We start from the raw sequence: 23,018 nt of genomic DNA, 5'->3' as shown, positions 1-23,018 counted from the left end.
ATCCGAGTAGGGGCAGTGTGGAAAGTGTTGGATGAGAGCGAGAGGGAAAAGGATACAAGGTAGTGGTCGGAGACTTGGAGGGGAGTTGCAATGAGGTTAGTGGAAGAACAGCATCTAGTAAAGATGAGGTCGAGCGTATTGCCTGCCTTGTGAGTAGGGGGGAAGGTGAGAGGGTGAGGTCAAAAGAGGAGAGGAGTGGAAAGAAGGAGGCAGAGAGAATGAGTCAAAGGTAGACGTGGGGAGGTTAAAGTCGCCCAGAACTGTGAGAGGTGAGCCGTCCTCAGGAAAGGAGCTTATCAAGGCATCAAGCTCATTGATGAACTCTCCGAGGGAACCTGGAGGGCGATAAATGATAAGGATGTTAAGCTTGAAAGGGCTGGTAACTGTGACAGCATGGAATTCAAAGGAGGCGATAGACAGATGGGCAAGGGGAGAAAGAGAGAATGACCACTTGGGAGAGATGAGGATCCCGGTGCCACCACCCCGCTGACCAGAAGCTCTCGGGTGTGCGAGAGCACGTGGGCGGACGAAGAGAGAGCAGTAGGAGTAGCGGTGTTGTCTGTGGTGATCCATGTTTCCGTCAGTGCCAAGAAGTCGAGGGACTGGAGGGAGGCATAGGCTGAGATGAACTCTGCCTTGTTGGCCGCAGATCGGCAGTTCCAGAGGCTACCGGAGACCTGGAACTCCACGTGGGTCGTGCGCGCTGGGACCACCAGATTAGGTGGCCGCGGCCATGCGGTGTGGAGCGTTTGTATGGTCTGTGCAGAGAGGAGAGAACAGGGATAGACAGACACATAGTTGACAGGCTAGAGAAGAGGCTACGCTAATGCAGAGGAGATTGGAATGACAAGTGGACTACACGTCTCGAATGTTCAGAAAGTTAAGCTTACGTATCAAGAATCTAATTGACTAAAATGATTAAAATGATACAGTACTGCTGAGGTAGGCTAGCTGCGTTGTTGACACTACCCTAATCAAGTCGTTCCGTTGAGTGTGAAGTTTCTACAATGCTGCTATTCGGGGGCTAGCTGGCTAGCTAGCAGTGTTGGTTACGTTACGTTGCATTAGGAGAACGACAATAGCTGGCTAGCTAACCTAGAAAATCGCTCTAGACTACACAATTATCTTTGAAACAAAGACAGCTATGTAGCTAGCTACGATCAAACAAATCACACCGTTGGGACTGTAATGAAATGAAATGAAAATGTGATACTACCTGTGGAGCAAAGCGGAATGCGACCGGAATGCGAAAGTTCTATTCAGTAGACGTTGGCTGGCTGTTGGCTAGCTAGGAGTGTCTCCTACGTTAAGGACGACAAAATAGCTGGCTAGCTAACCTCGGTAAATTAAGATAATCACTCTAAGACTACACACTCTAAACTACACAATTATCTTGGATACGAAGACAGCAAAGACAACTATGTAGCTAGCTAATACTACACTAATCAAGTCGTTCAGTTGAGTGTGATAGTTACTACAGTGCTACGGTAGCCGGTGAACGTATGCTAGCTGGCTAGCTGCTAGGCAGATAGGAGGACGACGAAATACGATAATAACGCAATTATCACTCTAAGACTCCACACTCTAAACTACACAATTATCTTGGATACGAAGACAGCAAAGACAACTATGTAGCTAGCTAACACTACACTAATCAAGTCGTTCAGTTGAGTGTGATAGTTACTACAGTGCTACGGTAGACGGTGAACGTGTTGGGCAGATAGGAGGACGACGAAATACGATAATTACGCAATTATCTTTGATACAACGACGGCTATGTAGCTAGCTAAGAAGAAATTGCTAAGATTAGACAAATCAGACCGTTGTACTATAATGAAATGTAATGTAATGTAATGAAAAAGTTATACAACCTGCAGACCGAAGGAGACCGAAGCGCGGATGCGACCGGCTCGCTCCAACCCAAGGAACTTTATATATATTGAGGTAAATTGTATGAAACATGTTTATTACCAGTTTGAAAGGGGGACTGGTGAGTCCATATACTAACTTATTTTTTTAGTTAGTAAGCCAAATGTTACTCCTGAACAATTTTTCCTAAACAAAGGTAGTGAATAGTTATGCAGCAACTATACTGAACAAAAATACAAACACAACATGTAAAGTGTTGGTCCATGTTTCTTGAGCTGTAATAATATAATAATAATAAGGTCCCAGAATTTTTTCCATAAGCACAAAAACCTAATTTATTTACATCCCTGTTAGTGAACATTTCTCCTTTGTCAAGATAATCCTTTCACCTGACAGGTGTGCCCAGGCCTAGTCATGTGAAATCCATAGATTAGGGTTAGGGTTCATTCATTTCAATTGACTGATTTCCTTATATGAACTGTAACTCACTGCAATCGTTGCTGTGGTTGCATGTTGAGTTTAGATTTTTGTTCAGTATGTACTTTTGTTACTTAGGTTTGACTAATTTGTACAAATTTGTTGAATTTTCTTTACTTTGACATTATGCATAATTTTGTGTGGATCAATGAAAAATGTCTAAATTAAATTAAATTTCCATCCCACTTTGTAACACAACAAAAAAATCCAAGGGGGGTGAATACTTACGATACCCACTGAAAGGATTACTTTTCTGATATGATTTGCATGATGGGACAAGGGAATTAGTACCACACCCACACTCTCCCACTATTTTCCACCATAATTTGCAAATAAATTCATTAAAAATCCTACATTGTGATTTTCTGGATTTTTTTTCTAATTTTGTCTGTCATAGTTGAAGTGTACCTATGATGAAAATTACAGGCCTCTCTCATCTTTTAAGTGGGAGAACTTGCACAATTGGTGGCTGACTAAATACTTTTTTGCCCCACTGTACATCCCACTTTTCATGTGTTAAGAATTAAACCCGTGTCTCACTGCCTTTTGTCTCCTCAACCTTACCTTGGATCACTCATTGCAATGGCCATCCGTCTGGATAACCTACATCGGGAGCGCTGGTGCTCTCATCGCGTTTCTCCCTCCCTCGGTGAGCACACGGAATCAGAGCCTGCACCCATGGAGGGAGGGGTCAAACGCCTCCCTGCGGCGGAGCGCTGCAGACGGATACAGCTGGGACTCTGTCTGTACTGTGGACAAAGAGGACACCAGCTCCAGAAGTGTCCTGCATGTCCGAATCTGGGATCCACAAGAGCAGAGGGACAGTCACATGATCTGCCACTCCCTGGGACAGGAGTGAGTATTCCATCTTAATCACTGTCTGCTAGGGTCTTTTTAGTGTCCATCACACTAGCTGACTGTCTCTCGTGTACTGTGTCTACAGCATTAGTGGATTCCGGTGCAGCGGGGAGCTTTATTGACCAGACCTTTGCCTCCTCCCATAACATCATCTCATATCCTCTCTCCTCTCCTTTTCCGGTTCAAGCCCTTGATAGTCAGCCCTTAGGATCCGGAACCATCACCCACATCACTCAACCACTCACCCTCACCGTGGAGTCCACTCATCAGGAGAACATCCCCTTCTTCATTACCAGTCAGCCAGGAGCTGCCAGAGCCGCCAGCCAGCCAGGAGCTGCCAGAGCCGTCAGTCAGCCAGGCGATGCCAGAATCGCCCTTCACTCCGGAGCTGCCGGAGTCTCCCGCCTGTCCGGCGCTGCTGGAGTCTCCCGCCTGTCCGGCGCTGCCGGAGTCTCCCGCCTGTCCAGCGCTGCCGGAATCTCCCGTCCATTTGGGATCCATGGCTAGGCTCCCCAGTCGGAGGTCGGCGGCGAGGGTCGCAGCTCATAAGAGGCCACGGGGGCGGTTGAGGAGGCGGACAAAAACTGTGGTGAAGCGGGGTCCACGTTCCGCGTCAGAGCCGCCACCGCGGACAGACGCCCACCCAGACCCTCCCCTATAGATTTAGGTTTTGCGGCCGGAGTCAGCACCTTTGGGGGGGGGGGAGGGGGTACTGTCACGTTCTGACCTTTTATTTCCTTTGTTTTGTCTTTATTTAGTATGGTCAGGGCGTGAGTTGGGGTGGGCAGTCTATGTTTGTTTTTCTATGTTTGGTTTCTGTTTCGGCCTGGTATGGTTCTCAATCAGAGGCAGGTGTCGTTAGTTGTCTCTGATTGAGAATCATACTTAGGTAGCCTGGGTTTCACTGTTGGTTTGTGGGTGTTTGTTTCCTTGTCAGTGTTTGTCGCCACACGGTACTGTTTCGGTTTCGTTTCTTCATGTTTCTTTTGTTATTTTTGTATTCAATGCTTTCTTTGATTAAAGTTATGGACACTTGCCACGCTGCATCTTGGTCCGATCCTTACTCATCTTCAGACGAAGAGGAGATCTGCCGTTACACCATGTTTCATGTTTTCCATATCATTTGTTAACTGTGCATTTTGGTTTCCAGCCTTGGGTCCAACCTTCGTGATTGTGTGGCTGTCAGTCTATTCATAGGTAGGAATCATAGATTACCTATCAATATTCCATGTCATGTAATCACTACCAGAATTGAACAAGTTCATCATTTATTATTATCTAACATTATGGGGAAACATAAAAACAGTACTGTAGATTGGCAAATTAAATCTTTCTAGCATCCACTAATTAGATAGTACATTCATGTTGTTTGTTCTGCAGGGAACACCATATTATATATATGTAATAGTGGTTATAAAGCATTGCAAGGGGAAGCTACTGCATCTGTACTGTTATGTACACAAACATCTGTATACAATCATGTCATTCAAGCAAAAACTAATTATTTTGTGCCTTACTAAATTGACACTTGACAGTCAGTGAATTCAACAAGAGCAGTCGGAGCAAGACAATTGTCCTGTATTTAAGCTATAGTATATGTTTCCTTATTAAACTGATATTACATTAGTCAAATGGTTGTGAAAAGAATGCAGATGCTCATCTGTAAAATGGTCTTTCTTCCTTTATGTTTAGTGGTCAGTGGATCATGCCCAGTGGGGCGGGAGTTCATTACTGCCTTTATGCCTAACTATTTGCTGAGCTACCATGATGATCCATAACCACACAGGATTATCCAGCCATTGTTCAAATTCAGGTCAAAGCAATCGGTTTCTCCACCTCAGTGAAAATAGAGAAACAGAACACCAAATGGATCGCCGTACCTGGTAACGCTGAAATTGGGGGTCCAGGAGCTTCCACCAAAACAGTGCAGGTCACCTCCAACTCTGACATCTCGGTGGTGGAATTCAACTACAAGTTGTGGTCTTCCAAACTGACCAGCTGGGTACTGACTATGTGGCCTTCACCCCTCTCTGAGAACATGAAAAGCCACAATGATGCCTGCTTGGCACGAGGGGGTCAAAATTAGCCCTGAGTGGAGGACAATCATTGGATGCTATGAGTTTTTTTCTTTCCAGACATTTCATCAAGATATTGCTTTTTTCGGTATTATTTAAATTTATTTTCATTTCACATTTGCAGCACTGGAGTGTCCATCAAACAGCTACTACGAGGCGTGTGGCACAGCTTGCCCTGCCTCTTGTTCAGATCTAGATGCCGAAGCAAAGTGCAAGGAACCCTGTGTGGAGACCTGTCAATGCAACAAGGGCTTTGTCCTCAGTGGAGACAAATGCATCTCCAAGGAGAGCTGTGGCTGCTCTTATGAAGGACGATACTACCCGTCTGGAATGAAGTTCTGGGTAGATGACAAATGCACAAAGCAGTGTGAATGCAATCCAGCAACAGCCAAGGTTGAATGCAAAGCCACTTGCAAAGGTTCAGGTGACCCCCACTACCGCACGTTTGATGGCAAGAGGTTCAACTTCCAGGGAACGTGTACTTACGTTCTCTCCAAATTGGTCAGCAAATTAAACAGATGTCTGGTACCATTTGAGGTGCTTGTAAAGAATCAGAAAGGCGGGAGGGACATGGCAGTGTCTTACACAAAGACAGTCACCATCACTGCCTTCAAAAACACCTGTCACCTTCTGACCTTAGTTCCTTTGTTTTATCTTATGTTTTAGTATGGTCAGGGCGTGAGTTGGGAGGGTTGTCTATGTTAGTTGTCTATGATTTTCTATTTCTGTGTTTGGCCTGGTATGGTTCTCAATCAGAGGCAGCTGTCAATTGTTGTCCCTGATTGAGAACCATATTTAGGTAGCCTATTTTCCATTGTGTTTTGTGGGTGGTAATTTTCTGTTTAGTGTCGTGTTGCACCTTACAGGACTGTTTGTTGGTTGTTTATTGTTTTGTTTTCCGTGTTCATTAAAGTATGAACACCTATCACGCTGCACCTTGGTCCTCCTCTCTATCTCCAGACGTCAACTGTTACAACATCATCATCATGAGTAGGGACAACCCTGGCAAAATATTGGTAAACTACCTTAAAATGTTATCCATTCCTAATGAATGACATAATTGCCTTCTGGGTCTATTTTGTCAATGAGCTTTTATGATTATACTACTTAATGTAAGAAGAAATATCAAGACAGTATTATCCTTCATGTTTCTTTCTCTCTTCCCAGGTCAACAACCAGTATGTGAACTTGCTGTTTGATGTAGAAGATGGCCAACTGTCCATCTTCCGCAGTGGGTATTTCGGGGTGGTGAAGACCAAATTTGGCCTGACACTGAAGTTCAACTGGAACAGCCATGTCTCCCTAACCCTCCCCAGCTCCTACTCAGACCTCATCGGAGGGCTCTGCGGAAACTGGAATGGCCAACGGAACGACAATCTCCTCAAACCAGACAGGAGCCCTGCTAACACCCCAACAGTATTCGGGGACAGCTGGAAAGTGGGGAACGACCCTGGCTGCTCCAGCGACTGTGACGGCAAGAAGTGCCCCACCTGTGACCACAGCCTGATGCTTGTTTACCAAACAGGGAAATATTGTGGCAGGATCACAGACAAAAACGGTCCGTTCAAGTACTGCCACGCCAAGGTGGACCCCAGAGAGTACTATGAGGACTGTGTGTTTGATTTGTGTATGTACCGTGGCCATGCCTCTGCCCTCTGTAACGCCCTCAGCACCTACACCACTGCCTGCCAGGATGCCCCTGCCAAGGTGGAACAGTGGAGGTCGGACAGCTTCTGTCGTTAGTGCACAGACACACATCAGATGTATATTTCAAAACAACTACTGTAACAATTTTGATCATTACTATAAGTCAGAAGTGATTTGTCTAGCTAACAGCTTCTGGTTCCAACATTAAATTCTATCATGTTTGACCTAATGTGTTGTAGCGTCTTCCTGTAAGACCAACAGCCACTATGAGGTGTGTGCCTTAGGCTGCCCTCAGACCTGCAGCGGCCTCGATGAGCCTGAGAGCTGTGGGAACTCCCTGTGCACTGAGGGATGTGTCTGTTACAACGACTTCATGCTGACTGACAGAGAGTGTGTGCTTCTGGCTGAATGTGGCTGCGTTCACCAAGGCCAGTACTACCAGATGGGCCAGGTGTTCTTCCCCAACGGCCAGTGCAAAGAGCGCTGTGTGTGTAACAAGGATGGAGACGTGGAGTGTAATGTAAAGTTTGCCTGCGGTCCCAGTGAGAAGTGCCAAGTCCAAGACTGGGTGCAGGCCTGTGTTCCCATGAGCGCAGGCACCTGCCATGTGAGCGGGGCCAGGAGATTCCACTCGTTCGATGGCAGCTGCTTGGGCCTACACGGGGACTGTGTGTACAAAATGTTGGAGGTTGTGGAGAAAGACTCCATTTGTTGTATCAGCGCAGCGGTTGACCAAGATGGATGAAACAATGGTCACAAGGAGGGTTGACATACAGGCCTACAAATACAAGATATCTATGTCTCCCAGAGTAAACAGTAGTTTTATGTCTTGTTTTGATGTATTCATTTCAGTATTAAAAAGCAACATCTGATTAGAAAAACTGCAGTTTTCATTCTTTTCTCCTTTCACAGGTGGATGACGTTGCAGCAAATCTCCCACTGTCACTCGGAGATGGAAAGGGCAGGGCCTACCAGAACGGCATTAACATCGTCGTGGTAACAGACTTTGGCTTGATGGTGACCTACGACACCGTTGCTGGCGCCATCATACAGCTTCCATCCACTTACAGAGGTGTTACCGGTGGTCTCTGTGGCAACTATAATGACAAGAAGGAGGATGACTTCCTGCTGCCCAGTGGGCTGCAGGAGCCGTCTGTGGAGAAGTTTGCAGCGGGGTGGTTGGTGGTTCAGGAAGGGGTCAAATGTCAGACAGGATGTGACGGTGGCTTGAAGTGTCCTCCCACCAGTGGACCCCCACCGGCTTGTAGCGTCATGAAGTCAACCAAGGGTCCATTTGCCCAATGCCATGCTGTTGTGCCACCACAAGAGCACTTTGAGGAGTGCATGAAGGAGGGAGAGGGTGGGGATGCCCTGTGCCGCCACTTACAGACATATGTGACTTTCTGTCAGGTATCCGGTGGCCTTGTCAGCAGCTGGAGATCTGACCAGTTTTGTTGCGAGTGAATTTTGATATTTAAAGTTAATTTACCTTATCCTGGTTTATCTTAGTGTGCAATATTTTTCTGACCTAATGCTCTGTTGAAAAACAATTGAAGCTGAAGCTGATTTAATTTTTTGATAACATGCATCTCCTCCCATTTCCATCTGTCCTCCAGCTCTGACGTGTCCAGCTAACAGTCACTATGAGTTGTGTGCCGACACCTGTTCTTCCACCTGTTACTCTCTCAGCGAGTCTCCAAAATGCCCACTATGCCAGGAGGGCTGCCAGTGTGACGACGGCTTTGTGTTTGATGGTGGCAAGTGTGTCCTACTGGAGAACTGTGGCTGTGTGGTTGATCGACACTATTACAAGGTGATCACTGGTTTATTGTGTATTGACAAATAAATTGCCATTTCATATCTCAAAAATTCAATGGTATCCTAAAGTAATTATCACAACTATAGGGCTATATCTGTTCTACTGTAAATGCATGTATACTGTGCAATTTATATAATCAAACACAATGCTTGGTTCATATTTATTGTTTACAATCATTTACATGTCTTGCTGGTTTTCAGTCTGGCCGGTCTGTGATGCTGGGAAACTGTTCTGAGACCTGCAGCTGTGCAGCAGGAGTGTTGACCTGCAGGAACTCACAGTGCAAAGAGTTCAAGACATGTGGGATGAAGAATGGAGTCATGGACTCTGCTACAGGTAATAATAAAAAACAAACAGATATGGCAATGTGTTTCGTTAAATTTGGATGTGAAATTAATTACTTTGTTGATGTTCTTATTTTGATATTTCTATGAGCAAGATATTTTAAGATCTCGAAATCACATGTCAGACCCCTGTGAGGGCACCGAGTGCCGTGAGAAAGAGTACTGTGTGGTGATGAACAATATGGGGGTATGTGTGGCCGAGTCCAAGGCCAACTGCTGGTTGTTCGGTGACCCTCACTACAGCACGTTCGATGGCCAGCCCTTCTCCTTCATGGGTACCTGCTCCTACATTCTGGTGAATACGACGGGCAAAGATCCCTCCTTGCCTCAGTTCAGCATCCAGACTAAGAACGAGCCACGAGTCAACTCCAAAGGCTCCTTCCTCAAGTCAGCCAACATAGACCTGAGTGGTCACAGGATCACCATTCTCAGTGGCCAAAGAGGGACAGTGGAGGTGGGTGGCTTCCAGTTATACTTGATACAGATTTTCCATGTTGAAGTTGAATGTAAGAATCCTCTATGCTCTCCATCCGCTTTAAGTCCTCTTTAAATCCTCTTCTCTCTCTCATCTCAGATTGATTAGGACTGACCTCCCTGTGAGTTTGGAGTCTGGCAACACCCGAATCACAGAGTCTGGTATCCAAGGGACCATCCAGACAGATGTTGGCCTGAAGATCACTTTTGACTGGACCGCCTTCTTCATGGTGACCATCAGCAGCAGTTACTACGACAACTTTGTTTCATCTGTGACATCTACAATGGTAACAAAGCAGATGACTTCACCACTCCCACAGGTGTGCTTTCGGCAAATACCACGGCGTGGGTGGCATCCTGGAGTGTTGCTGACGGTGATCCATTCTGCCGGCATGTCTGTAATGGCAACTGCCCCACGTGCTCAGAACCAGACCGGGCACTTTATACTGGACCAAAGTACTGTGGTTTGATGACAGATGGAGGGGGCCCATTTCACCAGTGTCATAGGTGCTTCTACACCTGCATTGCTTGCTGTTTGGGGTTTTAGGCTGGGTTTCTGTACAGCACTTTGAGATATCAGCTGATGTACGAAGGGCTATATAAATACATTTGATTTGATTCATAAGAAAGTTCCGGTGAAGGAGTTTGCCTCAAACTGCCTCTATGATGTGTGTCTGAATGAGGGTCGACAGGAAGTGTTGTGTGAGACCTTGGCTAACTACGTGGCCAAATGTCATCAGGTTGGGGCTGTAGTCTCACGGCTGTGGAGAAAGGCCTCCAACTGCCCTTACTACTCAGCTATAACAAAACATCACATTTATGAACTCAGACATTCTGAAATGTGTAAAATGAATTTGCAGAATGTATTAGGACTACATTTGATGTTTTTTTTTTCTCAACTCGAACAGCCCTGGCTTGCCCATACCACAGCCACTATGAGCTATGTGGCACTGCCTGCCCTGCTACCTGTGCCATTCCCAATGTCCTCGAGATCTGTTCCAAAGTCTGTGTGGAGGGCTGCCAGTGCAACAAGGGTTACGTAACTCAGTGGTGAACAATGTGTCATCAAGGAATCAGGGTGTGGTTGAATGAAAAACTCAACAAATATGGAAAACCTGTACATACCAAGTTTGGAGGCAAGAGCATTTTACTTTTCAAATAAACTCTCATGGCTCCAAAATATCATTTAAAAACATTCATTTCATGTCCAGGTTGTAGGCTAGAGCATTTCGACATAAAATCGTACCTTAAAATGACCTTCTGTATGTGATAACATATTCTGAACTATATAATGTTGTGAGGGATTATGAGTATTCATGCATGGAATGGCTATTGAACTCTGTATTCATTATAATCCCAGAATTGTGTATTACTAAAACTCAGATCATCTCTGTATGTGTGTATATCTCTGTCTAGCCTTTACAACTTTCAAAAGTTTTGATTTAATCAGATAACTCAACCTCTCAAGTAATTAATTCAAACAAAACTGTTGAGTGTTTTAATCTTGAAGTATATGCCATATTACAGGGGGCAAAAAAGTATTTAGTCAGCCACAAGTTCTCCCACTTAAAGATGAGAGAGGCCTGTAATTTTCATCATAGGTACACTTCAACTACGACAGACAAAATGAGAAGAAAAAAAATCCAGAAAATCACATTGTAGGATTTTTAATGAATTTATTTGCAAATTATGGTGGAAAATAAGTATTTGGTCACCTACAAACAAGCAAGATATCTGTGTCTCACAGACCTGTAACTTCTTCTTTAAGAGGCTCCTCTGTCCTCCACTCGTTACCTGTATTAATGGCACCTGTTTGAACTTGTTATCAGTATAAAAGACACCTGTCCACAACCTCAAACAGTCACACTCCACTCCACTATTGGATTGCAAATCCAATCAGTTTTTCACGTTGATTCAATGTCATAACATAGATTTTGGGGGGGTTGAAATGACATGGAACAATGTTGATTCAATCAGTTTTTGCCCAGTGGGTGTTATTGCAAAATGGTATCGTGGTATTGTTGTGACTTTTTTTTCTCTCTAAAAAGCAGAAGTATGTGACAGTAATTTCAGCGAAATAGATGTTTTATGATGACATCACTACTTCTCCACAACCACCCAGTCTTCAATAAGAAGATTTTGCCCGGCCACTGCTGGTCAGATAACACACAGCTGTTGGTACTACGTTCTTGGATCAAAGATTGTATTGATGATATATTTTCTGGAATACAACTCTCTTTCCTACAGGGCTAAAGCCACTATGCACTGTCAATACATTCTACAGTTATCTCTGTTAACTCTACTCTCCCTGCCAGGTACGTTTCATCTTTGTTTCAGTTAATTATATCCATCAGTGGAAAATGAATAAATCAATGTATTGATTTTTCAATCGCTGTTTTCAGGCACACTGGCACACACCTGGTCTGTCTGGTACCGTGACAGGGACACGATTACCGTTATCTGTGCATTAAAAGGCTCATCAGTGGTATTTGACTGTATTTACAGCTACCCAGCTACCCAGAAAGTTGGAAGAAAGATATGGTTCACTCCGAGAGGCAATACAAAACTAGACGGCTTACAGCAAGGAGATGGAGTGTTTAACACATCTGGACTGATTAAGACAAGATACAGTGGAAGAACAGAGTTTTATGACCAAGACAATAACTGCACACTGAAACTCAACAATGTGACTGAAGATGACAGTGGCAGATTCTTCTTCAGATTTGAGGCAAATGGACGTAATCAGCGCCCTCAGGCATTTACAGGATCGTTGGATGTGGACCTGACAATACCAGGTAAATCTAGATTTGTGTACATGTCATCACACTAAACAATTAAGGTATTACAAAACCTAGGATGGTCAGTTATTAACCCTTCAACATGTCCTATATTTGTTATACATGTATCGTCTTTGTCAGTCTTATCCCTAAAGTTAAATGAAAATGGCCCCATTAAGGAGCGAGACCACGTCACCTTGGCCTGCACCTCCACCTGTAACCCTCCTCAAATGGAGTTCCTCTGGTTTAAAGATGGCCGCCCACTTCCTGGTGTCTCTGGTGTCCATGGTGGGCAGTATCTCCTAGGTCCACTTTCCCCTAATGACACTGGGAGCTACTCCTGTGGTCTGGGGCAAGGCACATCTACACCAATACTGCTGGATGTGAGATGTAAGTCAGCAATAAATGTTGGTTTGATGCGATTTATGATGTAGTCAGTTATCTTCAGTGGGTTGTTTTCTCTTCACAGTGGCCAATGTACATTTTAGATGGCTTTGTTCATTGTCTGTATTAATGTATAAATGCAGTACTACAAACATACAGTGGCTTGCGAAAGTATTCACCCCGATTGGCATTTTTCCAATTTTGTTGCCTTACAATTTGGAATAAAAATTGATTTTTGGGGGGTTTCTATCATTTGATTTACACTTTGAAGATGAAAAATATTCTTTATTGTGAAACAAACAAGAAAAAAGACACAAAAAAACAGAACTTGAGCGTGCATAACTATTCACTCCCCCAAAGTCAATACTTTGTAGAGTCACCTTTTGCAGCAATTACAGCTGCAAGTCTCTTGGGGTATGTCTCTATAAGCTTGGCAAATCTAGCCACTAGGATTTTTGCCCCGTTCTTCAAGGCAAAACTGCTCCAGCTCCTTCAAGTTGGATGGGTTCCGCTGGTGTACAGCAATCTTTAAGTCATACCACAGATTCTCAATTGGATTGAGGTCTGGGCTTTGACTAGGCCATTCCAAGACATTTAAATGTTTCCCCTTAAATCACTTGAGTGTTACTTTAGCAGTATGCTTAGTGTCATTGTCCTGCTGGAAGGTGAACCTCCGTCCCAGTCTCAAATCTCTGGAAGACTGAAACAGGTCTCAAGTATTTAGCGCCATTCATCACATTCCCAGTGGGTCAGAAGTTTACATACTCTCAATTAATATTTGTTAGCATTGCCTTTAACTTGTTTAACTTGGTTGAAACGTTTCGGGTAGCCTTCCACAAGCTTCCCACAATAAGTTGGGTGAATTTTGGCCCATTCCTCCTGACAGAGCTGGTATAACTGAGTCTGATTTGTAGGTCTCCTTGCTTGCACACAGTTTTTAAGTTCTGCCCACACATTTTCGATAGGATTGAGGTCGGGGCTTTGTGATGACCACTCCAATACCTTGACTTTGTTGTCCTTAAAGCCATTTTGCCACAACTTTGGAAGTATTCTTGAGGTCATTGTCCATTTGGAAGACCCATTTGCGACCAAACTTTAACTTCCTGACTGATGTCTTGAGATGTTGCTTCAATAAATTCCCATAATTTTCCTTTCTCATGACGCCATCTATTTTGTGGAGTGCACCAGTCCCTCCTGCAGCAAAAGACCCCTACAACATGATGCTGCCACCCCCGTGCTTTACAGTTGGGATGTTGTTCTTCAGCTTCTTCCTCCAAACAGTTCTATTTTTGTTTCATCAGACCAGAGGACATTTCTCCAGAAAGTACAATCTCTGTCCCCATGTACAGTTGCAAACCATAGTCTGGCTTTTTTATGGCGGTTTTGGAGCAGTGGCTTCTTCCTTCCTTCCAGGGTATGTCAATATAGGACTTGTTTTCCTGTGGATATAGATACTTTTGTACCAAGTTTCCTACGCAATCTTCACAAGGGCCTTTGCTGTTGTTCTGGGATTGATTTGCACTTTTCGCACCAAAGTACGTTCATCTCTAGGAGACAGAACGCATCTCCTTCCTGAGCGGTATGATGGCTGTGTGGTCCCATGGAGTTTATACTTGTGTACTATTGTTTGTACGGATGAAAGTGGTACCTTCAGGCGTTTGGAAATTGCTCCCAAGGATGAACCAGACTTGTGGAGGTCTACAATTGTTTTCTGAGGTCTTGGCTGATTTTTTTTCATTTTCCCATGATGTCAAGCAGAGAGACACTGAGTTTGAAGGTAGTACTTGAAATTCATCTTCAGGTACACCTCCAATTGACTCAAATTATGTAAATTAGCCTATCAGAATCTTCTAATGCCATGACATAATTTTCTAGAATTTCCCAAACTGTTTAAAGGCACAGTCAACTTAGTGTATGTAAACTTCTGACCCACTGGAATTATGATACAGTGAATTATAAGTGAAATAATCTGTCTGTAAACAATTGTTGGAAAAATTACTTGTGCCATGCACAAAGTAGATGTCCTGACCGACTTGCTAAAACTATAGTTTGTTAACAAGAAATTTGTGGGGTGGTTGAAAAACAAGTTTTAATGACTCCAACCTAAGTGTATGTAAACTTCCGACTTCAACTGTATACTGAGATCATGTGACAGATCATGTGACACTTAGATTGCACACAGGTGGACTTTATTTAACTAATTATGTGACTTCTGAAGGTAATTGGTTGCACCAGATCTTATTTGGGGGCTTTATAGCAAAGTGGGTGAATACATATGCACACACCACTTTTCTGTTTTTCATTCTTTTGAATTTTTTAAAACAAGTTATTTTTTCATTTCACTTCACCAATTTGGACTATTTTGTGCATGTCCATTACGTGAAATCCAAATAAAAATCCATTTAAATTACAGGTTGCAATGCAACAAAATAGGAGAAACGCCAAGGGGGGTGACTTTACAGTCAAATGAATACACACAATACAATGTTGTTTTCTGTACGTCTGCTTCCAGATGCTCCAAGGAACGTTTCTGTTAAGGTCAGCCCGAGCCCCGAGGTAGTGAAAGGCAGTCGTCTGACTCTGACCTGCAGCAATAACGCCAACCCTGCAGCAGAGACCTACACCTGGTTTCAGAGGACAGGAACGCTAACTTCACTAAGATTAGGGATGGGGAAAGAACACACCTTCCTCGAAATAGATTCTGATGACAGTGGACTGTACTTCTGTATGGCCCAGAATGCCGTTGGATCACAGAACTCTACAGAACAGGAGGTGAAAGTTAAAGGTACTGCAACACTTCTGCACTTCTTGTATGCCACGCTGTTGGGATGTCTGCCCTGTGTATCTCAACAAAACAAAGGCAGACAGGGATATGAAGTTACAGTATATGATGTCTGCCCTGTGTATCTCAACAAAACAAAGGCAGACAGGGATATGAAGTTACAGTATATGATGTCTGCCCTGTGTATCTCAACAAAACAAAGGCAGACAGGGATATGAAGTTACAGTATATGATGTCTGCCCTGTGTATCTCAACAAAACAAAGGCAGACAGGGATATGAAGTTACAGCATATGATGTCTGCCCTGTGTATCTCAACAAAACAAAGGCAGACGGGATATGAAGTTACAGTATATGATGTCTGCCCTGTGTATCTCAACAAAACAAAGGCATACAGGGATATGAAGTTACAGCATATGATGTCTGCCCTGTGTATCTCAACAAAACAAAGGCAGACAGGGATATGAAGTTACAGTATATGATGTCTGCCCTGTGTATCTCAACAAAACAAAGGCAGACAGGGATATGAAGTTACAGCATATGATGTCTGCCCTGTGTATCTCAACAAAACAAAGGCAGACAGGGATATGAAGTTACAGTATATGATGTCTGCCCTGTGTATCTCAACAAAACAAAGGCAGACAGGGATATGAAGTTACAGCATATGATGTCTGCCCTGTGTATCTCAACAAAACAAAGGCAGACAGGGATATGAAGTTACAGTATATGATGTCTGCCCTGTGTATCTCAACAAAACAAAGGCAGACAGGGATATGAAGTTACAGTATATGATGTCTGCCCTGTGTATCTCAACAAAACAAAGGCAGACAGGGATATGAAGTTACAGTATATGATGTCTGCCCTGTGTATCTCAACAAAACAAAGGCAGACGGGATATGAAGTTACAGTATATGATGTCTGCCCTGTGTATCTCAACAAAACAAAGGCAGACAGGGATATGAAGTTACAGTATATGATGTCTGCCCTGTGTATCTCAACAAAACAAAGGCAGACAGGGATATGAAGTTACAGTATATGATGTCTGCCCTGTGTATCTCAACAAAACAAAGGCAGACGGGATATGAAGTTACAGCATATGATGTCTGCCCTGTGTATCTCAACAAAACAAAGGCAGACGGGATATGAAGTTACAGTATATGATGTCTGCCCTGTGTATCTCAACAAAACAAAGGCAGACGGGATATGAAGTTACAGTATATGATGTCTGCCCTGTGTATCTCAACAAAACAAAGGCAGACGGGATATGAAGTTACAGTATATGATGTCTGCCCTGTGTATCTCAACAAAACAAAGGCAGACGGGATATGAAGTTACAGTATATGATGTCTGCCCTGTGTATCTCAACAAAACAAAGGCAGACAGGGATATGAAGTTACAGCATATGATGTCTGCCCTGTGTATCTCAACAAAACAAAGGCAGACGGGATATGAAGTTACAGTATATGATGTCTGCCCTGTGTATCTCAACAAAACAAAGGCAGACGGGATATGAAGTTACAGTATATGATGTCTGCCCTGTGTATCTCAACAAAACAAAGGCAGACGGGATATGAAGTTACAGTATATGATGTCTGCCCTGTGTATCTCAACAAAACAAAGGCAGACGGGATATGAAGTTACAGTATATGATGTCTGCCCTGTGTATCTCAACAAAACAAAGGCAGACAGGGATATGAAGTTACAGTATATGATGTCTGCCCTGTGTATCTCAACAAAACAAAGGAAGACGGGATATGAAGTTACAGTATATGATGTCTGCCCTGTGTATCTCAACAAAACAAAGGCAGACAGGGTTATGAAGTTACAGTATATGATGTCTGCCCTGTGTATCTCAACAAAACAAAGGCAGACGGGATATGAAGTTACAGTATATGATGTCTGCCCTGTGTATCTCAACAAAACAAAGGCAGACGGGATATGAAGTTACAGTATATGATGTCTGCCCTGTGTATCTCAACAAAACAAAGGCAGACGGGATATGAAGTTACAGTATATGATGTCTGCCCTGTGTATCTCAACAAAACAAAGGCAGACAGGGATATGAAGTTACAGCATATGATGTCTGCCCTGTGTATCTCAACAAAACAAAGGCAGACGGGATATGAAGTTACAGTATATGATGTCTGCCCTGTGTATCTCAACAAAACAAAGGCAGACGGGATATGAAGTTACAGTATATGATGTCTGCCCTGTGTATCTCAACAAAACAAAGGCAGACGGGATATGAAGTTACAGTATATGATGTCTGCCCTGTGTATCTCAACAAAACAAAGGCAGACAGGGATATGAAGTTACAGCATATGATGTCTGCCCTGTGTATCTCAACAAAACAAAGGCAGACAGGGATATGAAGTTACAGTATATGATGTCTGCCCTGTGTATCTCAACAAAACAAAGGCAGACGGGATATGAAGTTACAGTATATGATGTCTGCCCTGTGTATCTCAACAAAACAAAGGCAGACAGGGATATGAAGTTACAGTATATGATGTCTGCCCTGTGTATCTCAACAAAACAAAGGCAGACAGGGATATGAAGTTACAGTATATGATGTCTGCCCTGTGTATCTCAACAAAACAAAGGCAGACAGGGATATGAAGTTACAGTATATGATGTCTGCCCTGTGTATCTCAACAAAACAAAGGCAGACGGGATATGAAGTTACAGTATATGATGTCTGCCCTGTGTATCTCAACAAAACAAAGGCAGACAGGGATATGAAGTTACAGTATATGATGTCTGCCCTGTGTATCTCAACAAAACAAAGGCAGACAGGGATATGAAGTTACAGTATATGATGTCTGCCCTGTGTATCTCAACAAAACAAAGGCAGACGGGATATGAAGTTACAGTATATGATGTCTGCCCTGTGTATCTCAACAAAACAAAGGCAGACGGGATATGAAGTTACAGCATATGATCTGATCAGGTTTAATAGTGTCTTTTCTCTTGTGTTCCAGAATCAGCCCATTTAATGATGGTCCTGGCAGCATTTGGGGCTCTCTTCCTTGTCACAGCAGTGATTGTGGTGCTCTTCATTTACATAAAAAGGTGTCTCATAAAGTACTAAACATATATTATAGTGCACCGAAGGGCCCTCTCTCCCCTATCTCTTCTTTAGAAATGTATAGAATTATATTCGCCCCATTCCCCTCCCTCTTCAGCTGTGTACACAAATGAAAATACACTGTCTACAGGCTTGATGTCGTAATCATGTCACAACTGAGACTTTCACAACTTCTTTATTTCCAATGTTCTTTCGAAAAGATTTACCATACTGGCATCGACAACCACCAACTGTTGGTTTGGTTGGCCCACAGTGGAAAGTTACTAAAAAGCATAACAGGCTATTTAGTTGGCCTTTATGGCTGAATTCTCACTTTGTTGTATCATCCACAGACGGAAGTTGAATACGGCCGAGAAGAAGCTTCCAACCAAACCAGTCCCCCAGGTAGGTGATCAGAGGAAAGTAAAGTACGAACAGTGGCCTTACTGTGGTTGTCATTGCGAATGGGCTATGTTGTCATTGCGAAAACAAACCTTACACATGGAATTTATTGTTCTGTTTTTCTTAAATAAAAAACAGCTTGTATGAAAGTTGAATGGTAAATGTGGAAATCAATCCCATTGAACTTTGAGTTAATTAAAATATGCCAATGAGTAGAAAGAGAGTCATTCTATGCCTGGGGCCAGTGCTCAGTATTTTGACTGTATTCTGACTGTTAGTTACAGAAAGCAACCTTGTCTAGACCAGAGGACATCTATGAAAACATGAAATGGTCAGCCAAGCCGATCACTGATCCTGATGACATGAACTACGCAGAGCTCAATATCAGGCCTGCTCCTTCACCCAGGTAAATAAACACAGAGTGAGTGAGACACTCAAAGTAAATTGCACAAGGAAAATAATGTGTATCAAAACCATTGCATAATAACTTGCAAAAAACGTGTCCCCAACAATGCAACAACAGGCTTACATTACATAGTATCTGTAATATAGTAATAACTACTAGGTAAATACAAATATAGATCTGCACTAAAAACCTGTTCCCTTTAAAAGGATGCAGTGGAATAACAAGGAAGAGGATGACGATGCAGTTATCTACAGACAACTGCAAACACACTGAGGTGGTCAGAGAACTTTGATATCTAGACCTCAAGGCCTACAATATGGTAAACTCAAGAAAAGTGAATGAAAAAAATTATGTTTAAGTCACGTTTTTTAAATAGCAAAATACAAGCTGTTATACTGTATGTGTATGTACAAACAATGTACAGGGTACAATATACAAAATAAACAGTAAAAAAAGTGGATAATTATACAAATACAAAATAAAATTATTACATGAGCACACAGGGTATTCCATTTAACAACAGATATTAAAAAATAAGCATATCATATTGCTCTGTAATATATGAGCTCTGTATATTTCTCATGATTACAACACTTGAAGAGATGTAATTTTGACACGTTGTTATTTCTTAATGAGATTATGCTGTATATTCAATGTGGAAACATGTTAATATGTTAGGATAAACTGTCCTTATCAAATAATGGTATGTCACTTACAGATTGTTTGCAGATTAAAGTGAATATAAACTTCAATAAATAATGAGTTATGATTCAATGAATGAACTACGAAGGTCTCCCTGACAAATTACAGCCGCCTTAATGTACTGAAATATAACAAGAAGGTACTGAAATATAAAGGAAATGTAACACTTAACACACAGGGCTGGATGAAATTACAACCATCTGTTGATGTTAGACTTTACAATTCACAGATAACTTTCCGAATCCTTATCCTTTCTCAACTTGGACTGTCCTGGAAACTCTCCAAAAACATTTAACTAAGTCCCCCTACTCACAATACTTCCTCCTTTCTACTTTGGCATTTACAGGTTCCATTCTTAAGATACTAGGATGTCAAGTCATGAAAGACTCTAGCAGTGGCAAGTGGGTGGTGGCTACCTAACAATTAAAATGGGTATCAAAACTTTGCACATGGGTATATTAGTTATAATTGAATTAGTCCGTGATCAAACACACCTGCTGACTTATAAGTGTGGAGGTGCCTCTTTTTGAAATTTTTTATGGATCACAGCCCGTTTAGGGGAGGGTGTGCTGTGTCCACCCCTCTGACATCGTCATCGGCCACCTACTCTAATTTAGTGAGGGGTGCTTTGTCGCACGTGACCTCCACCTGCAACCCATTATTTGCCCCATTTTGTGTCTGCAGTTTTGGGATGCTATCCCTCGGTGTTCCTAGCCTATTCAACTTCAAGTCTCTGCATTGAAGGACACACATAAGCTGAGGCTCAGGAGGGTTCATATAGAGAAACACACATAACCACACTACAACCCTCTGAATATGTTACATTGAGGAACAGGCAGACAGTAGGCTAGAGAACAGTGTTACCCATTACAGGTGCCGTCACCCTCCTCCACAGTCTTCATCCCAGGGACCTTCTGCCCAAACAGCTTGACAGCCAGGAACATCAGCATGCCGCAGCGGTTGGTATAGCAACAGGTGGCGTCCACAGCAATCAGTAGCACCAAAAAGATGAGCATGACAATGCCTGCCACGGCCCCTTTCCCCATCCCACCCTTATTCATCTTGGCTACTGAAGGGGAAGAAGGGAGGGGATGAAAGGGAGGGAGAGAGAGAGAGAGGAAGAGAATCATATTTAAACTTAGTAAAACAATTTATCCTGCTCTGGCTGCTCTGTTCTGTAACTGTTTTATTTCAGAGATATTTTCCTCTCTATTGGGCAATAGTCCGTTTTCCAGAATGTGACCGTGGTAAAGCTGTGAAACAGCTCATAAGGAATGACATCACCAAATAATGAACTAATTGCTGGCACCTGTGCCTGTTTTCCAGCTCTGCCCGGGACTCTGGAAAAACTATTATAAAGTGAGAGCGCAGAAAGGGTGCACACGCTCAGACCCCACGGGAGTGTCTCGTCAGCTAGACAAGCTAAATGTTTTTAAATGTTTTGAATGTTTAGTGTCAAGTCCGTGTCCTATTCTGTGTGCAGAGTCCTGGTAAATGTGTTTAGTTGTTAGGAGTATCTTTTTAAATTACAGGGTGGGTTATGAAGGGAGGACAGAACAGCTATTGTAGTGCTGGGTCCTCTTTGTGCCTTCATCACTATCATGTGGGTCTTTTGACTGTTTGTATTGGTCCAAGCACCTGTCTGCAGTGAAGTCGCATGCTTTAAGAGTATTTGATGTCCAGTTTGTCGTGTAACTGCATGTTTCCACCTTTGTATGCAGTGTCACCTCCTAGTGTGTAATTAAGCTCATAGCCTATGTGTATTCCTTACACCACAGTTTTCTTCTTCCTACTCAGGCTCAGTTGCATAGACCGCAGAAATATAGTAGGGCATCTCTCTGAGATAATCCACGCTGTTTTACGAATTGAAATGTTTTATAAAATATATAATCGTTTGCTATATTGTTGTTGAGTTCTGGTGTTTCCTTCACTCAGACAAACCGGTTAATCAAAAGGTGGTGGCAGCACTACCCTACTCTGCTCAATCCAGTATTTGTCCCTCCTCTCAGAAGGTTTCAAGCTTTATTTCACTACTACAGTATGTTATAGCAGCTTACCAGGTTGTGGGACATTGAAGTTCAGCTTGGCTGGGCTGGAGGAGCCGTAGGAGTTGACGGCTAGCACCTCCATGTGGTAGTCTGATTTACACTGCAGGTCATGGAGGTTGATCACTGTCATGTTGGACGGCAGGTCCTTCACCCTCCAGTCCTCGTCCATCTTATTCTAAGAGAAAGACAGAGGGGGGGTGTAAGGTCTTGCACACTCTGCAATGTCTTGATCTTTTGTCGCATGCATACTCACCACTCTGTAACGGACAATGTAGTGGATAATGGGGGAGCCTCCGCTGTCCAACTGTGTTAAAGGGATTGAGAACATATTGCCCTCAAACTTCCCCTCGCTGGCCACCAGGACCGGGCTGTCTGGTTCCCCTGAGGAGGCAGGCAGGTAGAGGCAGTGTGTTGGTACAGTAGGTACAGAGGTCAGGGGTGTTCATGCATCAGCCAGCTTATAACTACACAGTGTGTGAAACTGTTGTAGTAAAATCTACTGTCATGTCAGGGAGGTTGGTTATCCGTGAAAAACGGACTTTTCAGTTTCACAACACGTGTCAGTACTTTACCTCCTGCGGGGCCGAATGCCGATGGAATGGGATGATGTCATCAGGAGCGGGGAAATAATGGAGCATGAATGGCCGTCAGCGAGCAGGTGAGGATGTCATGTGGATGATCATGTGACAGTGGAATGAGTGAATGATGGCAGATGAACATTTCTTCCAGCCAGTATAGACAGACACTCAAAACAGTAGGCAATATGGATATAGCTTGTTAACACAAGTAATGCAGTTTGAACAATGATAGTTGGTGACATTTAATAATAACTATACTGCATTTGCCTAGATATGATGCGGTTGGGAGTGAGGAGAGAGAGAGGAGGAAG

The 23,018-nt window shown here is 43.2% G+C and overlaps 2 protein-coding genes and 1 long non-coding RNA gene across 6 annotated transcripts in view; 2 read left to right on the top strand and 1 right to left on the bottom strand.

The window, feature by feature from the left end:
• The first annotated feature begins 1,519 nt into the window (after nt 1-1,519).
• LOC135575213 (uncharacterized) lies at nt 1,520-4,239 on the top strand. Its single transcript, XR_010465761.1, has 2 exons — nt 1,520-3,201; nt 3,392-4,239. It is a non-coding gene; the product is annotated as an uncharacterized LOC135575213 (long non-coding RNA).
• Nucleotides 4,240-5,949: 1,710 nt separating this feature from the next.
• Nucleotides 5,950-20,161, top strand: LOC115140893 (B-cell receptor CD22-like). 4 transcript variants are annotated; one of them, XM_029679344.2, is made up of 8 exons: nt 11,693-11,878; nt 11,966-12,358; nt 12,482-12,730; nt 15,237-15,509; nt 18,486-18,576; nt 18,925-18,976; nt 19,258-19,379; nt 19,586-20,161. In XM_029679344.2, the coding sequence occupies exons 1-8, from the start codon at nt 11,773-11,775 to the stop codon at nt 19,650-19,652; spliced, it is 1,353 nt and encodes a 450-aa protein (XP_029535204.1). In that variant the 5' UTR covers nt 11,693-11,772; the 3' UTR covers nt 19,653-20,161. The 4 variants fall into 4 exon arrangements, 2 of the variants coding, with proteins under 2 accessions (XP_029535204.1, XP_029535203.1); XM_029679343.2 differs by having other exon boundaries at nt 11,696-11,878; nt 19,252-19,379; XR_010465760.1 differs by lacking the exons at nt 12,482-12,730; nt 15,237-15,509; nt 18,486-18,576; ... (1 more) ...; nt 19,258-19,379; nt 19,586-20,161 and adding exons at nt 5,950-6,295; nt 6,447-8,739; nt 8,946-9,081; nt 9,185-9,543 and having other exon boundaries at nt 9,664-11,878; nt 12,069-12,154.
• The window catches only part of LOC115140892 (neural cell adhesion molecule 1-like), a 17,909-nt gene continuing 14,825 nt past the window's right edge, over nt 19,935-23,018 (bottom strand). Inside the window, exons 12-16 of the mRNA XM_065027985.1 lie at nt 22,702-22,704; nt 22,383-22,510; nt 22,139-22,304; nt 20,946-21,150; nt 19,935-20,814 (exon numbers count right to left, since the gene is read on the bottom strand). Coding sequence (XP_064884057.1) covers nt 20,685-20,814; nt 20,946-21,150; nt 22,139-22,304; nt 22,383-22,510; nt 22,702-22,704 — 632 coding nt within the window. The 3' untranslated portion in view covers nt 19,935-20,684. The remainder of the gene's footprint in view (nt 20,815-20,945; nt 21,151-22,138; nt 22,305-22,382; nt 22,511-22,701; nt 22,705-23,018) is intronic.

This window comes from Oncorhynchus nerka, linkage group LG14 (genome assembly GCF_034236695.1).
Source record: "Oncorhynchus nerka isolate Pitt River linkage group LG14, Oner_Uvic_2.0, whole genome shotgun sequence".
NCBI classification, from domain to species: Eukaryota; Metazoa; Chordata; class Actinopteri; order Salmoniformes; family Salmonidae; genus Oncorhynchus; species Oncorhynchus nerka.
This window is presented reverse-complemented; position numbering and strand designations above follow the sequence as displayed.